The sequence below is a fragment of the Peromyscus californicus genome, unplaced genomic scaffold (assembly GCF_007827085.1).
Source record: "Peromyscus californicus insignis strain IS unplaced genomic scaffold, ASM782708v3 Scaffold_10__1_contigs__length_136768540, whole genome shotgun sequence".
NCBI lineage: Eukaryota > Metazoa > Chordata > Mammalia > Rodentia > Cricetidae > Peromyscus > Peromyscus californicus.
Genome location: NW_026294391.1, coordinates 7,569,621 through 7,589,999, shown reverse-complemented (window position 1 = coordinate 7,589,999; position 20,379 = coordinate 7,569,621). Strand labels below are relative to the sequence as shown.

The following is a 20,379-nucleotide window of genomic DNA, read 5'->3' as shown; positions in this document are numbered from 1 at the left end:
AACATCTCCTTCCATTTTTTTTTTTTTGCTTGGTCCATTTGCACAGGTTCATTCAAGGGAGTTAATGGAGGGTCAGGTGACAGGTGGTGGACGTCAGGATGCTCTCTCCTATCCCTCTAACAGCTAAGACTCGGGGATGCCTGCCCCAGGGATGGTGCCGCTCTCTCCCCATAACTGCTGCTGCTGTGGGCCAAGGGCACCAACAGGAAGTGTAGATGGGAAGGTTGGGACACTCTTCCTCTTTTCCCCGACTTCCTGGATGGATGTGATAGCTGACCTTCACTCTGTAAGCCAGGCAATCTGAGACTTCCCACAAGTTTAAGGCAAATGGACGTGTGCAGTGCCCAAGCACAGTCAATTACACACTAGGCCTCACAAATATGGTCCTGTGGCCAGAAGTGCCACATAAAGAGGGAGATCCTATGTCTAAAGAGGCCAGAAAAGGGCAAGTGCCTCCAAACAAAAGCAGTGACGAGAAGAGCATGCAGCCCTTCTGAAAGCCAGGCTGAGAAGCAAGGCATCTTTCTAAAGGAACTAAGCAGAGGCGCGAACAAGGAAGATGCACACAGGGGCTTCAGTGGGCCTAGCCATAGACAGCCCTTGTTAGAATAGGCTGAGAACACGCGCTCACTTCGGACAGTCACCACTAGCTGCCCACCAGGTTGCTGACCCGAAACAAGGAGTGACGAAGGCTGCAAGGGACTTGGTTTTGGAATGCTAGTCAGTGTGCCCTCTATTCTTTCTAAGGTGACATTTTTACTAAGAACTCACTAACCAAGCAGTTTTCTCGATAGTGTTAGTGGCAAGCGAAGCTTAATTTTGCCCTGCGTAAGAAACTGACCTGAGATGCTAAAGGAACATCCCATCAGTGTGAAGACAAGAGAATGCTTTGGGCTGCCTCATCCTTAAGGGGCGGGTTCCATTCTGGGTAGTTCCTGCTTCCTGGAGGGTGGCTCAATTTGACTGAACTTTGGCGAAGAATAAACCGGTAGCCTTAATGAAGAGAATCCTGACTGAAAAACAAGAGAACTCTGGGATGAAAAGCTTGAGAAGATAACAGTAGCTTTAAAGGATGGCTTGGCCTGCCTGCTCCAGGCCTTGGATAGTGGGAAGGTGCCTGCTTCCTGCCGTTCTCTGCATGGTGGGGGACCCTGCAGCTTCACTTTTCCTGCCACCAATAGGACCAGCTGGGACTCAGCCTTCTGAATGCAAATAGCAAGAAGTAGGTCAACTGACTTCTTTGCCTTTCTGAGCAGATATCTGAAACCATCTCACCTGACGGGGGTGCATCTAAAAACGTTACGATGTTCTCTCGACACTGGGAAACATCCAGATGAATTAAACTGAGTGACACTTTCCTTTTCAGTGTGCAGATAGGAATACGATGCATGTGAGAAATAATTACTGCCTTGTGACTAGAAAATCAGGCCACTGCATCTTTCAAACAAAGAACACAGGAGATCCAAACACTCCCTCTCCTGTTGTGGCGAGTGGGGATGGGGTGGCAGAGAGGACCTGCCATATGATTCACCTGGCCACTGATTGAGTGATCTCTGATCGTGTGCTTTAGTCTTTAAAAGTGTGTGTGTGCGTGTGCGTGCGTGCGTGTGCGTGCGTGTGCGTGCGTGCGTGCGTGCGTGTGTGTGTGTGTGTGTGTCTGCTGATGAAATGGAGGCAGTCAGGAAGTTTTTAGCAATAGCCTCTGCTTGCACCAGGTACTACTGTACTCCAAGTACTTTGACTTCAGAAGTGTTTCCTCTCTAAGTCATAAACACACTGCTGTAGAGCTGTGCATTAGTGGCAAAGAACAGATCACCTGTGGGGAAATCGCTGCATTCTAGGTGCGGGCTTTTCCCCACCTGCACAAGGGCAGGAAGGATGCCTGCCTGTGCTCTTCTCTCGGAGTCCCCAGAAGGCCAGTGAGAAGCCCCCCAGGCCCCCAAGTGCCAGAGCACTTCTCTCAGTCTGGGGTCACAGACATTTAAGCTGGCCTCACTTTGTGATGCTCACTCTACCTGCAGGAATGCGGTAGATGGCTACAGATAGGCCTTCCCAGCATCTCTGGAGACGTGCTCTCAAGAGCACGTGGGAGCATGAGGGAGTCGACAGAGGGAGGGGACAGCTCTGTTTTCCATGGTTAGTTGTGGTCTTCTTTGTGCTTTACTGGAAGAGGTAGAGCAGGTACCGAGCCGTTGAACAGAGCGGCTTTTGGTCAGTACTACTGCAATAATGGTGTCTGGCCTGGGAACCAGTTAGACCGAGGTCAGTACTACACAGCCCGAAGCAACTCCTGGAGTCTTCTCCCTCCACCTAGCAAGAGCCCACTGTTGAGCCTGTCTCTGGTGTGGTATTTGGTCACCCCACTGTGGGACCAAACACAAGTTATTCTCACAATATCTTGTTGGTAAGTTGTGACCCATCTGGGCACTGACAAAGAATCGTCTACAAACAGAAACCAAATGATATCATGTAATAATAGTTGGGGAGGGTGGGATGTTGAGAATAGAAGAGGAGTATGAGTGCAAACATGCCTTCTCTGTTCAGTGCCCAAGAGGAGCTGCTCAGGCCAGAACTGGTTCTGCACATCCTGCCAAGGCACGAAGTGACGGAGGCCACCTAACCCACGAGCAATGAAAGTGATGATGTGTTTCCAAGGACCAGAGTCATGGCAATGCCTTGTTCTCGCACACAGGAAGGGGGCACACTCGAGTGACCTCTGGCAAAGAGTCTGAGAATCCCAGCCTGAACCTCCTCTAGTGAACTGACAGCATGGCAGGGGATGAGATGGTGCCTGTTTCTAAAACAACAAGGACAGGTGACTCCCCTGTGCCAAGGGATAGAGCAAGAGGAAGGAGAGGCCGCAGGCGGCCCTTCGAGTCAGATGTGCTCCAAGCTGTGCTCTGGCAGGCTGCTTTGTTGCCCTGCCAACTGATACTCATTCCTGGGCCTTTCATGGGTCAGTGAGCATCTATCGAATTTTAAAACTGAAAAGATTACCAGCTTGGAGACCCGAACAAATCTGTAATGAAATGAAGGACCCAAAGGCATTTAATTATTGAACACATACAATGAAGTATATTTAAAAAAAATTGGTCAGACTGTCCTGTTAGTTATCAATTTAAAGGAATTTACAGAGCTGTTATAGATTATTCTTTTGGAATAATTCAGTTTATAGCAAATGCCTAAACTGGTTTCTTCATTGCACAGTATATTCTCTTTAAGTGGGTGCTTAAAACAATTACATACAGATTAAAAATCCGCATTTCTTTGCTTAATTAAAACGTTAATACTCTTAGACAACACAGATCTGAAATGGCGAAACCAGCAATACCCCCTCCCCCTTACAACAAATTAAATTGAGACAAAATTACAAACACATTTCACTACGTGATTATTATTAATAAAAATCAGTTTCTTTTTTTTCTGTTTTATAAAGTTGCCCGAAATGCAAGGGATGTGCATAGGTTTACAACTTAGTCATAATAGCAATTTATTCTTATCCCCTGGGTGTGCCCCGTGAACGGAATGTACTTTGCTGTAATTACAGATTGTTTTGTCCAACACAGACACACCGACAGCATAAACGCTCGCGACTGTCCACATGCATTAAGAGTCAAGACCCAACTTCAAATCTCTAAAAGGTTTACAGGGTGCTTCAAAGAGACAGTATCACAGTATCTCGATGTTACATAAAGGACTTAAAAAAAAAGAGAGAGAAAAAAGGCCTTTAAAAATTTATGACTGTTTTGTAATCACTAGACTAATTATTTCAAATAAATAAAGGAAAGAAAGATATTCCAATCCATAAAATCAGACTCTAAAAAGAATGTAGTGTTCCACCCCCAGTCAAGGTAACAGAATCATTGTTTATTATTATTAAAATAGATTATAGAAAGCAGCATCTATTTTGTGCAGTTTTTAGGGGCCTTGGAAATAAAAAGCTATGATTTCCAAAAATATAACATTCCAAAGGATTGAATAATACATACATTTAAAGATACATTTTATTAAAGTTTAGGAGAACTGATTAAAAAAGATACTGTCTCTTTAAATTAGTGTGTAATTGTTTTTCTCCTCCTATCTATTCGGACATGACAATAATTATAAATGTAGGTCACACTACAACTAGGTAGTCTCTAGGGACCACGACCTGCTGACACAAGGCCGATAACAAAGAGGCTTTTCCATGTAGGAGGCAGCTCCCAGTTTTATACTCAGATAGCCAGGGAGAAGCCTAATAGACCCAGGAGACCGGGACCCACTGTGGGGCTGTGCACACGAGCTCGACAGCTTCCTCCAGATGTCTGATTGTCTCATCAATTTCATTGTTGATAATTGTGAGATCGAAGTAGTGTGCATATGTTCTCTGTAAGACATCGGACTCCTTCTGCAGGCGCTGGAGGGATTCATCCTGCAGAGGGTGGCATGGTGGAGGCAGGTATAGGAGAAGGGAAAAGCAAATATGAGAGAGAAATCAGTTGTAGTCTTTTTACCTTTCAGCTCCTCCTAGTGTCTGAACAGGTCAACACTAAACAACGGTGGAGCACAAGGCCAAGATGGCTGTGTCACAGAGGAGATGATGGTCCCTGTCCTGTGATGACAGGGTCGCAGAACTCCCACTGGCAACTGTGATTGGTTGACATGCAACAGGGGCCACTGTGAAAAATAGACCAAACCGACACTCCAGCAAACTCATGCCCCCACCCAGGCCTCGCTGGGCCTATCTATCCCCAGAGCCACCTGGGGGAGGCCACACAAAGCCTGGGTTTCCAGTGACTACATTTCTTTCGTCACTCCTCTAAGCCAGGGTGGACCAGAGCTACTAGTGTGGCTGATTGAACTCTTAGGCTCCTTCCCTTGGATCTTAAAGTTCATGTGAGCCTCGTGTGTTTGTGCTAACAAGCCTTGTCTTTGCATAACAAATTAAGTTGTAGTTTCCCCCTCCTACTTAAAAGGTTTAGTGTGTTCCAGGAATGGCACATAATAGCCCTCATCTGACAGCAGTCCATGCCAGAGGCAAAGCTTTCTGGATGTTACAAATAATGGCTGGAATAAGCCATTTCCCAAATACAATAGTAACTGAGGAATGCCCCCCCAATTGGTCTGTACTGGAAACAGTCAGGCAAATGTCACTGGTTGCTCGTACTCATGTCTCTTAAGAAAGCGACTCCCAAGCCCTGAACCCTAAGAAGGCTTGCCAAAGGATGACACCTCTGTACACAGCTTGCCTCATACCATCAGAACTCTCTCCAGGCTGAGCTAACACCAGGAGGGAATTTGAGGTCTCCAGCTTGTCCCATGAATATTGTTTTTCTTTTTGAGGCAGAGTCTCACTATGTAGCCCAGGCTGGCCTAGAACTTGGGATCCTCCTGTCTTAGCTTCTCAACTGCTAGGATTAGAGGCACATGGCATCACAGCCACCTTGAATGCTCTTTCAGGGTTTCTTTGCATAGTCCTGACTGTCCTGGAACTAGCTCTGTAGACCAGACTGGTCTTGAACTCACAGAGATCCGCCTGCCTCTGCCTCCTGAGTGCTGGGATTAAAGGCGTGTGCCACCACTGCCGGCAGGTCAAATTTCTTACGCAGAATTCAAATTTGAACTTTGTGAGTAAAATTAACTATAAGCTTTCTGCTCTACTTGCCAAACACTAGGTAGTTGTAAACTATTGGTTGGAGTCTTACACACACACACACACACACACACACACACACACACACACACACACACACTTCCCTCAGCCCTTGGGAGTAGACAGGGACAGGGTCTCTGTGTAGCCTAAGTGAGCCTTATTCCATATACATATATGTATACATGTTTATTTGATTACTGACCCCCTCCTCAGCCATTACATAAAACTTATGCTGCATGTTCTACCATTGCTGTGCCCTAGAGCCAAGCAGAGTGGCACACACACAGTACATGCTTAATAAATGCTATTGAAAGAACATGTGTTCTTTTGACTGAGGTCCCTTTAGGATTTTGACAAGTATTAAGTCTATTATACTAGGAAATGGGGCTCAGGGTAACAGAGTCTGATCCCTGGAGAATGTCAAAACTGTGATACCTTCAGGGACCAAGGAGTGCTGGGTGCCCAGCCTGGCTAAGGACCTCTCTTCCTTTTCTCTCAGGGAACAGCTCTCTGGCAAGGGCATGAGCAGGGAGGAAATTCTATTCTAGCCCTGTGCAGGACAGACAGACATCAGAGCAGCCAGGGATTCAATATTCCTCATCTGGGTACTTTGACCAATCAAAGTCTACTACTGGCTCAGTCATCCTCCACAGGAATCTCAAAGCAGGACACAGCATGTTAACTATCCCATGACTGGTGGTGACTCAGTCACTAGTCACCTTCTGAGCTCCTAAATACACACATTCTGCTTGTAGCTGAAAAGCATGGTATTTTCACTGTGGCTCAGTTTCACAAGAAATAGAGCCCCTTTTCAGCAAAGATGTGTTCACCAGAGCCAGGAGTGCTTCCTACCAGTCCCTGGAGGCACAGTTCCTAAGAAGTCACTCTATGTGCCATGGGGTTCTGTGTGCTCTGTTCCTGGGCCTGGACACTGCTAGCAGGTTGCGGGTTGTTCAGAAGGCTGGGCTGATGTAAACATTCCAGGAAATTTATGGCTAGACAGAGCTCTCTTTCCTGTATCTGCATCCTCTAAGGTGCGGCTCGGTCACCTTCTTTAGCAGCAGCTAAAGTCCCCTCACATATAAGCAGGCTTAACTCAGTGAAAACAAGAGGCCTTTATTCTAAGAGCAAAAGCAAGGATTTATGGGAGCAAAATGTCTACATTCTACAGCTACTAAAAGACACAGGCTGTATTCCATCACCTCCTAGCTGGTACTTACAGGCAATTTTCTGCACCATTTTGGCAGCTATGGAAAATTAGTAAAAGGGCAGAACAGGCAAAAAAACAAAAACAAAAACAAAGCAAAGATGATAATTCAAGAAAATACACAATAACCAAGGAAAAACATTAACCACAATGAGGCTTCAAACACACATGGGGAAGTAGAATTTTAGAAAGGAATATGCCTTTTGCCAATGAAATGACAAAGAACAGAGATGGAAAATATGAGCAAAAAGGTCAATCTAAATATTAAAGGTACACACAACCTCCAAGCCTTGATCTAACCGTATTGCGAGTATGGGTCAGCATTCACAGGACATAGTCAAGAGTCTGCTGATGGTTTCTAGAACCTGCAAAATCATGCTCTTCAGGATAACTGCATAGGAGGGGCTTCCCAGCTCAGGACCACAGGAAGCAGAAGTGGTTCCACTGTCAGCATATGCTGCTGCCCTTACTTGCCAGGAAGAGAGAGCCTTTGCGAGGGCTCAGTAAGATCTGGGCCAGCCTGACTTGAATTGGCTTGAAAGCAGTCAGAATTGATTCCTTTTGTGGTGCTGGGGATAGAACCTAGGACAATGTTCATACTAGGCAACTGAGAAAGGAAGCTCCGGGCCCAGGGCAGCTCATTTCTAGGTTTGGTAGCCCCATCAAAGTCACGGATTCCTTATAGCCCCTCTTGGCTCTAGGGGCTGCCACTGTCTTAACACAATCCTGCCAGCGAGGCAGTAGATTAGCTGTCCTGGAGGGCCGAGTCTGCTTGGAACACCTCGGTCCTTGGGAAGCGAGGGGGTTTCCGCTTGTACTTCAGAAGCAGATGTACTGATTAAGGCTGCAGCTGTCCTACTGCCTGCTCTAGTCCACACCTATTCCTGGGGCAGACCTCCTGCTGCAAATGCAGGCTGGTATGCTTCAGACTGTGCTAGGGAGGAGGCTGCAATTTGTCTAACATTCTGATCTCGGAAGAAACACCCTACTTATGCAGTCTAATTGCAAATATCGAACAAGGCCTTTGTGCTTTGGAAACCAGAGTGCCCAGTAGAAGGACAAAGCAGAGCTTTGCTCAGGTGTCTTCAGTACAAGCCATGTACATTCCCTGGCACAGGGTGTGCTTCTCCGGAGCAGGGTGAGTTCGCCCTTACCTCATTTAAACCTGGAGTGATAGTCGGCGCCGCAATGAACACCACGAAAGGAGCGAACTCAGCAGTTCTCAGGACCTTCAGTGCCTGTGTGGGCAAGGGAGACACTTAGAAGAAGAACTCACCACGATACCATGCGAAGGAGCCTACAAAACGGGACCCGACTGGACAAGCCACGGCCCTGGCTCAGGGTTTGGGCAAGTTATAATGAAATGTACCAGCTTTGTAAGTAATGTAGATTGCTTTTCTCCTAAGGGTGGACAACAGCTCAGAAAAGAAGAGCTGACAAAGTGGACATGTTTCTTATGAATCTCATGACTTGGCTGAGTTGATTTTTCTTTGTAATAGTTAACACTGACTATGTTGGTTAATGTGTATCTAAACCTGGTGATTTGATAAAGCCTAAATTTTAGTTGATGGGAAACGCATTCTAGGGAGACTTAGATCTGCAGGCTGGCTTCACACTGATTGGGAACTCACTTTGTCACATATCCAACCGCCAATTGCTAACCAAAGAGAGCAAATCCTGTCTGCCATCACTGTGGGGGCTGTAGTCACATTGACACAGGCCTTCTGATAAAAGGCCCCCTTTGGCCCTCATGGGAGAAAGGGAGACCCTTGCCCAGGGCTGCAATCATGAAGTCCTTTCACAGAAGGAAGTAGTTGTGTAGTTGTGGCCAATAACTTGACCCATGTGAGGACATGGCCCTCTGAGGTTACTTTTAGTACCTTTCCAAAATGTGGCAAATCTGTGCAAGTGACTTGTTTACAGAGGTGTGCAGCAACTCTGTGAAGGCTCACTGTTTCTGTTCCTCCCCTGGGAGGCCATGATACTCTCAGAGGTAAGCAATGCCCATCCCAGTACAGAGCTGACCACACGCAGGTACCTGATCCACACATGACCGACATGCGAGTGACTCATAGGCATCAGGAGTCTCTATTTTAGTTTTCGTGCCCGAGACAGGGTCTTAGCACAGGCTGGCCTCAAACTGGCACTCCTTCTGCATTGACTGGGGTTACATGTGTACACCACCATGTCAGACTGCTTGCTGCTCTTTACACGAGAACCAAACGTCTATTTTGTCACCTATGTAATTTGTTTCGTAAATGATCTTGACTTCTGTTTGCTTTCCCCTATTTCTTCTGCTCCATCCTTAGCCTGATTTAGAGAGCTAGTCCTTACACTGATTCCCTGCCTCTAGTTTTGGGGCTTTGAAATCCATATTCCAACCCACTGCTAGATGATCTTTCTGAAACACAAACTCCATCTTCCCCTCCTAACCCTTCAACAGCCCCCTCTGCTTGCAGGGAAAACACATGCTCCTTTAGCAGAAAGGCTGGGTCCCACGTTTAACTTCTTCTGCCTAGCTCTGCTCCATCCGCTGTGTGGATTTGGCTTATTGAACAACTTTCAGGCCTAGAAAAGGCCCAACTCTTTCTGCTTCCTCTACCTGGCCTTCCCACCCTTTCCCATTGTCCTTTCTGTTTGGCTGAATAATCCTTCAGAACCCAGTTTCTGGAAAGTCTTTTTTTTTTTTTTTAAACATGATTTCACATAGGCAAGAATGACTTCAAACTTCTAATTCTCCTGCCTCCATCTCCCAAGTGCTGGGACCATAGACATGCCCAGTTGTATGCAGTGGTGAGGGTTGAATCTAGGGTTTCATGCATGCTCGGCATGCACTCTATCAGCTGAGCTGGACCTTGAGCTCCGGATCCTCTCGCGCTGCTGATACCACACTGGCAGTTTCTTTGGAAGGTTTACCATTGGGCTCGGAGGCCCTGCTGTGTATTCCTGAAACACCCATCAATCACACTAGTTCTAGATTTTGGTCACATACGGTCTTTGGGTAGGTGAGGGGAACCTGGTTCACTGTCTTATCTGTCCAAATCTCTTTATTGGTCGAGACACATGTTCCGAGTCCCCTGCTAAGAATGCTTTCCAAGCCTGCCCATGTTCACTCTTGATAGAGGTAGCTGCCCATTTCTTTGCTCACCTGTTGTGACTGAACACACGATTCAAGTAAGCCTAACCGGCTTAGATAGAGTGCAAGTAAGTCCTCCCTTACAAATGTCCACTCTGTGACTATTATCTTGGGTCTTTGTTTCTTCCTTCCTATGCCCCGGCAGCAAGGGAAAACATCAGACAGGCTATACGGCTTTCTCATCATTTCCATTGGACGGACACACACACACACACACACACACACACACACACACACACGCACACACACACACTTTCTCTCTGTGTGTCAACTAAGATGTGGAAACATCCTACTTGCTTTTCTCCCCAAGGTACCTCTGAGTGCCAGATGGGGGCGCACACACCTGGATGGGATGCTGCATGGGACTCACAGAGGACAACAACGGTACCCCAGGTGGGAGACGCTTTTCTTCTTAGTCGCCCACCCTGCTATACAACCAAACCTGTGAGTGCTTTCGAGTCTAGTCTGCCATCATCTACTGCACAAACAAACTCGGTCCTTGGAAAGCAGCAGTTTAGCTCCCAGTGGACTAGTCATACATGCACTGTGGGCTGCCCTAAGTCTACGGCTGTAAATAAGGAGGACCATCTGACTCTTAACTACATGAAAGCCCCAAGGAAGGTCATGTTCATCACATTTTCAGAGGTTTCTTGTGCCTAAACATCAGCTCTAGGTCCCTCCCCGACCCTGCAGCTGACAGAAAGTTTAGAACCAAATTTAATGCTTATCATAATAACTACAGTAGTTCCTGTGGTTAGCATATTTGTTCCCCTGTCTTTTTCACGTTTTTCTATTTCTATCCTATATTATCGCATTTTCCAAAATTCCACTGTGCCTCACATCCCAAGCACGATTTTCTCGTCTCATTGGGATTCAGTCTCAGCATCATCACCACGCATCTCCTCATTTGTTTCTGACAATCTCTCTCCTCAGAGCCTGCTCTAGTTAGGGTTTTCAAGCAGGAGCCATTGTAGGTCCAGGCTCTTGGCTGAAGTTCAGAGTCACTTCAGGGACAGAAAATGGAACTGCTCATAAGGAGTCCCCTCCCTCAGGTGGCTAATATCGGAGTTAAAGATGAACTCCAAACCTCTGATTTAAAGTGAGATACAAATTTGTTAATAGTCACAAGTAAATCTATCTTTCTGAAAGGGAGGAGGGGAAGGAAGGGAGGGAGGGAGGGAGGGAGGGAGAAAAGGAGAGGAGGGAGTGGAGGGAGAAAAGAAAGAAGGGGAGGGAGAGAGAGAGAGAGAGAGAGAGACAGTCAGAGAGAAAATACACACTCTAGAAAAAGCACTGGAAACATATTGGATTAAAATAATCACTAGATTTGTACTAGATTTAAAAAGTACCATTCATTTATGAGAGGTAATTTACGGAGGTAAATTCATTTTTATAGTTCATCTATGTATGGCCAAGAATTAATCTCAGGTTATTTTGCCAAGGAAAAAGAACTCATTTGACCAAGGACCTAAGATGTGGGTCTCATTAGACTAATGTAGTTTGCCAAGTTCTGAAGTATACAGGGCAAGCAGCTCAGTTATTCTTGTACGCAAATGCAAGGGCTTCAGGAAGAGCACAGTGATAAGCAGAGAACAGAATGACCTCTGGCTCTTGTTTATGTTTTGGTACTGAGGATGGAACCTAGGATCCTCCTGCATGCTAAGCAGTGCCCCTACCAATGAGCTAGGCCACCGGCCCTGACTCTTAAAGTTTAGGTTTCTACTAAGCTTGAAATTTATCTTTGGATGACAACTTTTCTCTCTTTGGGCAAAGGCAAAGCTACAAACCATCTGCTACTGTTTTGGACATGGAATCTGGCTATATAGTCCAGGCTGCCCTTGACTTTATCATCCGCCTGCCTTAGCCTCCTGAGTGCTGGCATTACAGGCAGGCACAGCTGCTCCCAGCAACTAGTATTAACTTTGAAGTGCTTCTGATTGGTAAATCAGAATACAGTTCAAGTTAAGAACCATTATATTAAGTAAGAACCATTATATTAAGTCCCAATCACCTACTAGTTGTTATTCTACACTTTCTGTTTATTGGTATAGATTAGTTCCTCAAGTTTTATTTCCATGAGAAAAGAGCTTTATACTATTTACTTTAGGTTTCATTACCCTATAGACTTTTCTAGATGTTGAAAGAAAAAAAATGAAGGTTAAACTGTAGTATTATGCATAAGGTAGGAGACCTAGAGGGTGCCCAAGGTTGCCTTGCCTACGATGGCACAAAAGGTTGGGATTTGTCATAGAAAAGTAAAGAAACCCAACACAGTTCAAAGCTCACTTTGGCTGGAAAAGCTTGGTTGATCACAATTGCATTAAGCCCGTTTTCTTTATCTATGGTGGTAGAAACTGATGGAGTTCCTTGAGGTTCCCAGAACTGGCAATATAGGAATATAATCTCTTGCTATTTTGAAAGCAGCCAGGATACTGGTTTATTTTTTTTTCTAGCCTAGTATCCCTGCCAGGGCCCTCTAGGTTGAAGTTGGACCACCACATCTTATCATTTAGTAGTGGTGCTTAAATTGAGCCTTAATTGTCTGAAATAAATTAAGATGGCACAAAGCATTAGACATGTCCTAAAGGAGCTGAGCACCAGTGTTAGGTGGTCATACAGTGGGCCACCTATCAGTGTTAGGTGGTCATACAGTGGGCCACCTATCAGTGTTAGGTGGTCATACAGTGGGCCACCTATCAGTGTTAGGTGGTCATACAGTGGGCCACCTATGGGAGAAGTGGCTTCAGCCGTAGTAGATATTGAGCAGATTAAACAAGAAAAGCCACAAGGCACTTTCCCTCTTTTGGAGAGTTTCTGGGGCACATGCAGGAGGGAATTTCATCCTCACCAGCTTGTCTCCTTAACTGCATTCTCAGCTCTTGGCACATAGCCTGGCATATTAGTGCTTTGTACAAGTGTGTTGAATCAGACGGTCTGAGATACAGTGGAGGCCTTAATCTAAACAGCTGGGGTGGGAAAGGGGCATGGAGGAAAACATTTTAAGAACAAGGCCCTGCCTGAAAGTAAGTCATTCATGGCCACAGCCATCCTGAACGTAGGATGAGGGTCCAGCCCCGGAGAGAATGGGCTGAGGGCAGGGAGGCCCAGGGGAACCCTGTTAGTATGGACTCCACAGGTATCCCCGATTGTACTGCCATACATAGCATCCAGCTAGGAGTCTAGACTGGGCAGGAGAGCCTGGGACCAGAGTGGTCAACCAGTCCACACAGGGGCCAGATGGCCCTGAGCCATCTACAGCAGAGGCCAGGATGCTTAGGGCCTGCCCTCAGGGGCCAGTGGAAATGAGAGATCACAGTTGTGAGAGGAGGGAAACAGGAAGCAAGAGAGGAGTGCAGGTGAGCTCATCCAGCAGTCAGGGCAGCAGGGGCCAGTGTGGCCGGCAGGAGGAGGTGCCGGGCCAAGTGCAATGGAGAAAGGATCTGCTGTGGACGTCCTGATGAGGCTGAGAGATGGGTCTCCCGCTCAGCAGTGCAGAGCAGTGCATGGCTGTGCAAGGGCAAGGGACAGGGAGAGCTGGGTGCTATGAGTGGAGCAGCAGCGGCAGCGGCGGTGGTGGTGGTGGTGGTGGTGGTGGTGGCGGCGGCGGTGGCAGCAGCAGCAGCAGCAGGGAAGGCAGAAAGCCCTTGGAAGTGGCCTGAGGTAATGCAGAGGGATCTGAGGAGCCCTGCAGCCAGCATACTGCTAGAGACATTACTACCAGCAGAAAACGACGTTCAGGTGAAGACCAGTGTGGAACCCAAGGAGAGGATGTCGAAGACCAGGACCAGGATTGAGACTTTGCCTCTAGCCACCCCTGGCCAGAAGATTTTTCCAATCCCTAGTAAGGAGGGATTAGTAGTTAAACAAAGATCAATCTGCGTTACACATCATCATATTTAGTTCTATATAGGTCCAAGTTAACCTTTAAGTAATCTAGTGTTTACCCTATTATTGTACTCCTCCCTAGCCCCTAACCAGATCCTATTGTGATTTCCAAAGTTCTGAGTTCAAGAACCCAACTTGGTGCTATAATGGAAATGGATAAAGCTAGTGGCCATGGGTTAGAAACTGAGCCATCAAGGCCCAGCTCACACAGACTGTAAGTCTAATGATTTAGGGACGGCTATGAGACCAAGTCTCATGCAGTGACCTCTCAACAGGGATTTTCCCTGCCTGGGACAAGTATATAAGCCTCCTCCTGCTGAAGCACAGCCTGCTCCACCAGGGGCATTTCTCCACATCTCAGCAGGTGGTACACCTGATTCTAGTCTAAGTGATGACAGGCGAGGGGTATAGATCCATCTAAAAATGGCACATCTGAGTCCTAAGAGTCCCCACCAGCCTGTCCTATAACTTCCTCTGATGTCTATCATTCCCAAGTCCCTTTCCTTGTGCTTTAAGACCCCCTTCTACTTGGCTTATGCTCAGACATGAAAAGTTAGCTCGTCAGCATTTCTGTTTTCCTTGTGTATGCTAAGCATGTGCTCACCTTACCGCTGAGCTACAATGATGTCAATCCCTATATGAAGTCTTCAGCTTTATCTTTCTCAAGCTCCATCATTGCTATTGCTTCCCACAGAAGACTTGGTTACAAATCATTAAATCAATCATCTTTGTACTAGCTCCTTTTTGAGTCCTCTCTAAGTTCTTCACTTCTCTCCTCAGGAAAGGAAATAGCAGAGGCTGAGATCTGCCTGGGCTCCTAATCTCTGCTTCGCCTAACCCCGGGTGAAAGCACTCACAATTAATTGCATTAAGCTACGGCTGTTTCACATCCAGACCTCAGGATCAGTTTCTCACAAATGGTCAATGGAAGATATTGGCAGATGCTCTACTGGTCCAGCATGGACTGTACCAGGAGATCAGGGGTGGGCTGCTGAGATAACAAACTGTCAGAGCCTCATCCTGAGGTTGGGTAAGTGTAGGATTTCCGGTAGGCACAGACCCAAATGGGTACTTCATTGAGCTTCTGATTATAAGTGGCAGAAGAGAACAATGTGCTTCTTAAATGCATGCTGTGTGCGCTGAGTTCAGTGACTGATCAGTTTATATCCTAGACTGTTGAGTCAGGGAGTCTTGAGAACTGAAATTTTCCCGTGGCTTAGAAAATTATTTCCGCGACCCAAAACTTTCTGATGGCATTTTGTATTTTAGAATCTGAGCTTATCAGCATGCAGGCAAGATGGAGTGGGTTCAGGGTGGCTTGGACATTACCTGAGGCTCCACGTCCAGTATTGCAATCAGCCCCTGCTCATGGATTTTCCGAATGGTCTCCAGTTTTGTCCCGTACATTGCATCCTCGTGGCTGCCGTACTCCAAGTACTCATTATTTGAGATGTCTTGCATCATTTGGTCATGAGATACAAAGTAGTAATTCTTGCCATTTTCTTCATCTTTCTTTGGAGGTCTGGTTGTATCTGTAAAGTTCCATTCATGAGAGGTTTAAATTACACTCCCAATGGACTTACTCAACTCAATCACTGTGTGTGTGTGTGTGTGTGTGTGTGTGTGTGTGTGTGTGTGTGTGTATGTGTGTGTGTGTGTGTGCGTGCACTAGCGCACTAAGATCCAGGCCTCTCTGTATATTAGGCAAGCACTCTACCACTGAGCTGTAAACTTAGCTCCTCAATTGTTTCTGAAAAGCTGATTAAACCAGGTATGATAGCACAGAGCTGCAATCCCATCACTTCGGAGGTGGCAACAGAAGGATTACAAATCCAAGGTCAGCCTGGGATACAAGAGACCTTGTCTCAAAAAGAAAAAAAAAGCTAGTGATTCTTTAGAGTGTCTCATATCCTCTGTGTCCATCTCCAGTAATGTGCAGAATCAATTTAAAAACCGTATTTATCTGTGTACAACAGCAGATCAGATTTCTTTGGTTGGTTTGTTGTTTGGTGAATATTTCAGTGTTGTGAGATGTATTCCACACTGCCCTGGGAGAAAAGACATGAAGTGACTGTGATGTTTTTGGAATGAAAAATGGCCCTGATAGAGTCAGGTGGCACTGTTTGGGGAGTCTGAGCCTTGCTAGAGGAAATATGTCACTTGGGACAGAATTTGAGACTCATAGCCTTGCTCCATTTCCAGTTTGCTCTCTCTGCTTTGTGTCTGAGGCTGGAAATGTGATCTTTCACCTTCTTGCTCCTGTTGCTGTGTCTGCCCTCTATGATGGACTCTCACTCCCCTGGAACTGTAAGACAAAACAAACTTTTTTTCTCTAAGTTACCCTGGTAACAGTATTTTATCACAACGACAGAAAAATAACTAATAGGGTGACGAAAGAGTAACATAACTCAGTATCCCTTAGCTTACTTGGGTCCCATGCAGAAGGAAGAAAGAATGAAAGAATGTATAACTAACTACATGTGGCTATTTACAGTTAAATGAATGAGTGAAACGGCTCAGTTTCTTCATCTTACTAGCCACATTTCAATGGTTGAAGAGCCACAAAGGACTACTCTATTGGACAGTTCAGATACTGAAACTTCTAGACAGTGTTAGTCCATACCACTTCACAAATGAGAATGTTGGTTGGAATAGAGTAAAAGGCATACCACACTGAAAACATCATAATGGCCTTAAAGAGGTGTGGCTCTGATGAGTATAGAAGAACTACATCAAAAGGTGAGGCAAGGAACTGGTGAACCGGTTTATAGGCCAAATGGTCCTTCAGAGATTTGTTTGTCATTTTTGAGACAAGGTTTTACTTTGTAGCCCTGGCTAGCCTGGTTCTTGGTATGTCGCTCTGGCTGGACTCAAACCTGTAGCCAATCCTGGCTTCTCTCTGTTTTCCTAGCTGCCATGAGGGATTTTGCTCTGCTCTAAGCTCTTGCCGTCACGGTATTCTGTCTCATCACAGACCCCCAGCAATGGAGCAAGCCAGCCACCCATGGACTGACACCTCTGAACCGTGAGCCCCAAATCACTTTGTTCCTTTTGCTTTTTTCCAGCAAAAGTGTAACACAACTGGACACAAACACACACTTTTTGTCTTTTCTCCCTGCCTTTGTTCTCTCATCTTTCAACTTCCTCCTTCGGTATTGCTTCCTCCCTTCCTTGAATAAAGACATTTACGTTACTCTTTGCTGAAAGCATGGGCCAAAGTCAACTTAAAGAGGATGCTTTCTCTAGTTACATCGAAAGCTGAAGTTGGCATACCTCATCTTCAGTTATCTCAGGGAATATTATATATGACATCAGGGAATGTACAGTACATGTACATCCAAATATTTAAGAGACTAGACATGGTTGATGTCATCAAAGGTAAGCTTTAAAACTAAGTTACTTAGCTGGATAGTGATGGCGCACGCCTTTAATCCCAGCACTCGGGAGGCAGAAGCAGGAGGATCTCTGTGAGTTTAAGGCCAGCCTAGTCTACAAAGCGAGTTCCAGGACAGCCAAGGCTGTTACACAGAGAGACCCTGTCTCAAAACAAAACAAAACAAAACAAAACAAAACAAAACAAAACAAACTGAACCAAACCAAACAAAACTAACAAAAAACTAAGCTACTTAACCAGACATTATTCTGGGAAGTTCAACTGCTATGTGATCAAGATGAAACCAAACATTACCTAAATGTAATGTCCTCATGATACAGGTGTGAGAACTGAAAGCACATTTCAAAATGTTTGACTAGAAAATTGCAGCAGCACCAACTGCAATACCCAGTGAGTTTTTCTTGTGCTAATTCATGAATTCTGAAGGCCCCTGGCTCGGAGGTGTACAGTGACCTTGCTTCAGGAAGGCTTCTGAACACTCAGCAGGAAGGAACCAGTCTTGACACTTTCTTCTGTTGCTCTTGTTTGGTTCTGAGTTTTTGGGAGGCATGATCTTGAAATGTAGCCCTGGCTGGCCTCGCACCTGCAGGGGTTCTGCTGTCTCTGCCTCTTTTGTGCTGGATTATAGGGATGTCCTCTCCTGTAGCTCTAGAGTCATTCATTCTCTGCCCACCCTGAACAAAGACTTAACTTCTGGACAGTGTTTGGAATTGAAATGTTAACCTTTAGAATAATGATATGAACAATCCAATGATGTGTCTGATAGCTATGACCTAGCCACCATCTGCTTCACACACATCCTCTTACACCCCTTTACAACCATGGGATTACTTCACTTCACAGTTGAGGGAATGAAAGAGGGCAAGAGGTTGACAATATGAAATAGACAAGTAAGGGTGATTGAAAAATATTACAGATTTGAACTCCTTATACTAAACAACAGATAGTTCATTGACTAGGTTTTAAAAGTGTTAAGAAGCCAATGATGTAGATGATGATTGGCAGAAACATGGTTGTATCAGAGAAAATTATCAAACAATTAAAGCTTATGTTTTAAAAGAATCATTCATCTAGACAATGTTTCTGACATACTGTTGGAAAAATCATGTTACAAACAACATGGATAAGACTAATGCTCTAACCCCACTGTGCACATGTTTACATTAAGAGAAGCCCAGAAGGGGTCACGACAAACATTCACGGTACTTATTATTTGGAGAATAAGCTTGAAATTACCTTATTTTCTTCAGTGTTCTTATTTTGGATTTTACAAATTTCCCATAGTACACAGTTATTTATATAATTAGAAAAATATGCATATTACAATGATAAGAACATGATAGCGTAAAAAGAATTCAGATTGATCCATTGCTTACGTGGAATAGGATACGCAAACCGGTCTGGGTGCTTTGTGATGAGGGTGTTTTTTATGTGTCTTCTCCCAACACCATGTGCACCTATGCAATTTTTGAAAAGAATGGCAAAATTAACAACTAGTAATAATATTTGTAAAATATTTTGGAGGTGAGAATCAGCAAGCCTAAACTTACACAGCTAAACTTACCTAATAAGACTAGTGTTTTCCTTTTGAATGCTGGCAGTTTGACTACTTCTTCATATGTGACAAGGTCTAATTGATCAAACACTAAAATGCAAAGATTTAGAAGAAAGGTAAGTTTATGGAATGGACATCTCATGTAGGTAAATTATAATTTTATTGGAAAAACTAAGTTATAATAACACCATGAATCCTGCTTATGAAATGTAGCTTACATGTGATTTAATTCATAGTGCCATTATGGGAGAAAGTTTACTTTTTGAGCCCATGAAAATGCACTTGAGAACCAGGAAGAACCAAAGAAATGATGAGTCCATGCATGAAAGACCAATTCTAAAGGCTACCTCATTTATTTTTCATGCAGTATTCCAACAAATCATTTGGATTCACTCAGAACCACATGCTGTGCATATTTTCACATATTAAAAAGAAAAAGTCTTTGGGCAGCAACCATCACAAGTAGAGCATGGGTGCAAGTGAAGCTGAGTGAGTGAGGGCCAGCACTTCCAGAGATGGCTGAGAAATGCATGGTCACCCAGTTTTTTATCTAATGTTATTGCTTTTATTACTTCTTAAGAATTGATGAAGGTGGCATGTTCAAAGCCAGGTTCTGGAAGGATTTTTATAAGCTTTTAATTGAAGATTTCACAAATTTTCCTGTAACTTAGGTCTTGGGAAGGCATGGGTTTTAAGCAGGGAAACATGCATTCCTGGCCCAGAAACTATGTCAGCCATTAATTATATGGGAAGCTATGTGATAAATCAGCATGGACAGGATGGAAAGAATCATGGAGAGTCTGAGCTTAGAAACCTTTGAGAAAGGGCAGTTCTTTAATTATTATAGACAGAGAAATACCTTAAAAATATGTTTTAGAAACGTGCTTCTCAACAACACTATGATGAGAACAATTTCAAGCAATAGGGGAAGTTATCACAGTGAATGATCATTGCTATTGAAAGGGTCTGATTCTCACACATGTTTGAAAATTCTCATGAGAAGGCTGAAGTCAGAGATCCGTGTTTCCTGTAAACTACCCACCCATGGTCATACCCAACTAATATCAAGTACACAGTGAAGTTTCCTCTTAAAATATTGAGTTCTCCCAGGATTTCAGAGGGGGTGAATAATTCAGTGAAATGGACCCCATGGTTGAATCATGCAGAGAGCTTCTGCTCCCTGAAATAATATGGCCAAATTATCTTGAGAATCAGCTCAGTCCTTAACATTTGTGATCTGCACAGTAGCAAAGAACCTTATGATGCAAAATAAGATACCATGGGATGCAATAGATCACAAATACATAAATGAATGAAAAGCATCATTCTCAAAATATATAGAGAAAGAAATACAATATATCAAAATAAAGGTTAGTGCATATTAATGGGTCTTTGTGCATTTGCTTTCTTTTGGAAACTTGATTCTACAAAGGTTGAGTAAAAAAATCTTTAGACCATATTCTCTAGCAATAGCTTATACTGGAGAAATGTTTGCAGAATGGCATGGTCACAGAATTAAAATGAACACGAGACTCCCCGTGGGAGAGCTAGTTTGCTGTGCTACAGTGGT

The 20,379-nt window shown here is 44.7% G+C and overlaps 1 protein-coding gene across 15 annotated transcripts in view; it reads right to left on the bottom strand.

The window, feature by feature from the left end:
* Positions 1–3,030: 3,030 nt before the first annotated feature.
* Positions 3,031–20,379, bottom strand: part of Cask (calcium/calmodulin dependent serine protein kinase) — a 334,225-nt gene continuing 316,876 nt past the window's right edge. For 6 of the 15 annotated variants that reach the window (XM_052737240.1, XM_052737152.1, XM_052736894.1 and 3 more), the window contains 6 exons: positions 18,819–18,899; positions 18,631–18,711; positions 15,190–15,392; positions 13,694–13,813; positions 7,994–8,077; positions 3,031–4,411 (listed from right to left, as the gene is read on the bottom strand). In XM_052737240.1, coding sequence (XP_052593200.1) covers positions 4,235–4,411; positions 7,994–8,077; positions 13,694–13,813; positions 15,190–15,392; positions 18,631–18,711; positions 18,819–18,899 — 746 coding nt within the window. In that variant the 3' untranslated portion in view covers positions 3,031–4,234. The remainder of the gene's footprint in view (positions 4,412–7,993; positions 8,078–13,693; positions 13,814–15,189; positions 15,393–18,630; positions 18,712–18,818; positions 18,900–20,379) is intronic. The other 9 variants (XM_052737487.1, XM_052737740.1, XM_052737562.1 and 6 more) reach the window with 3 other exon arrangements.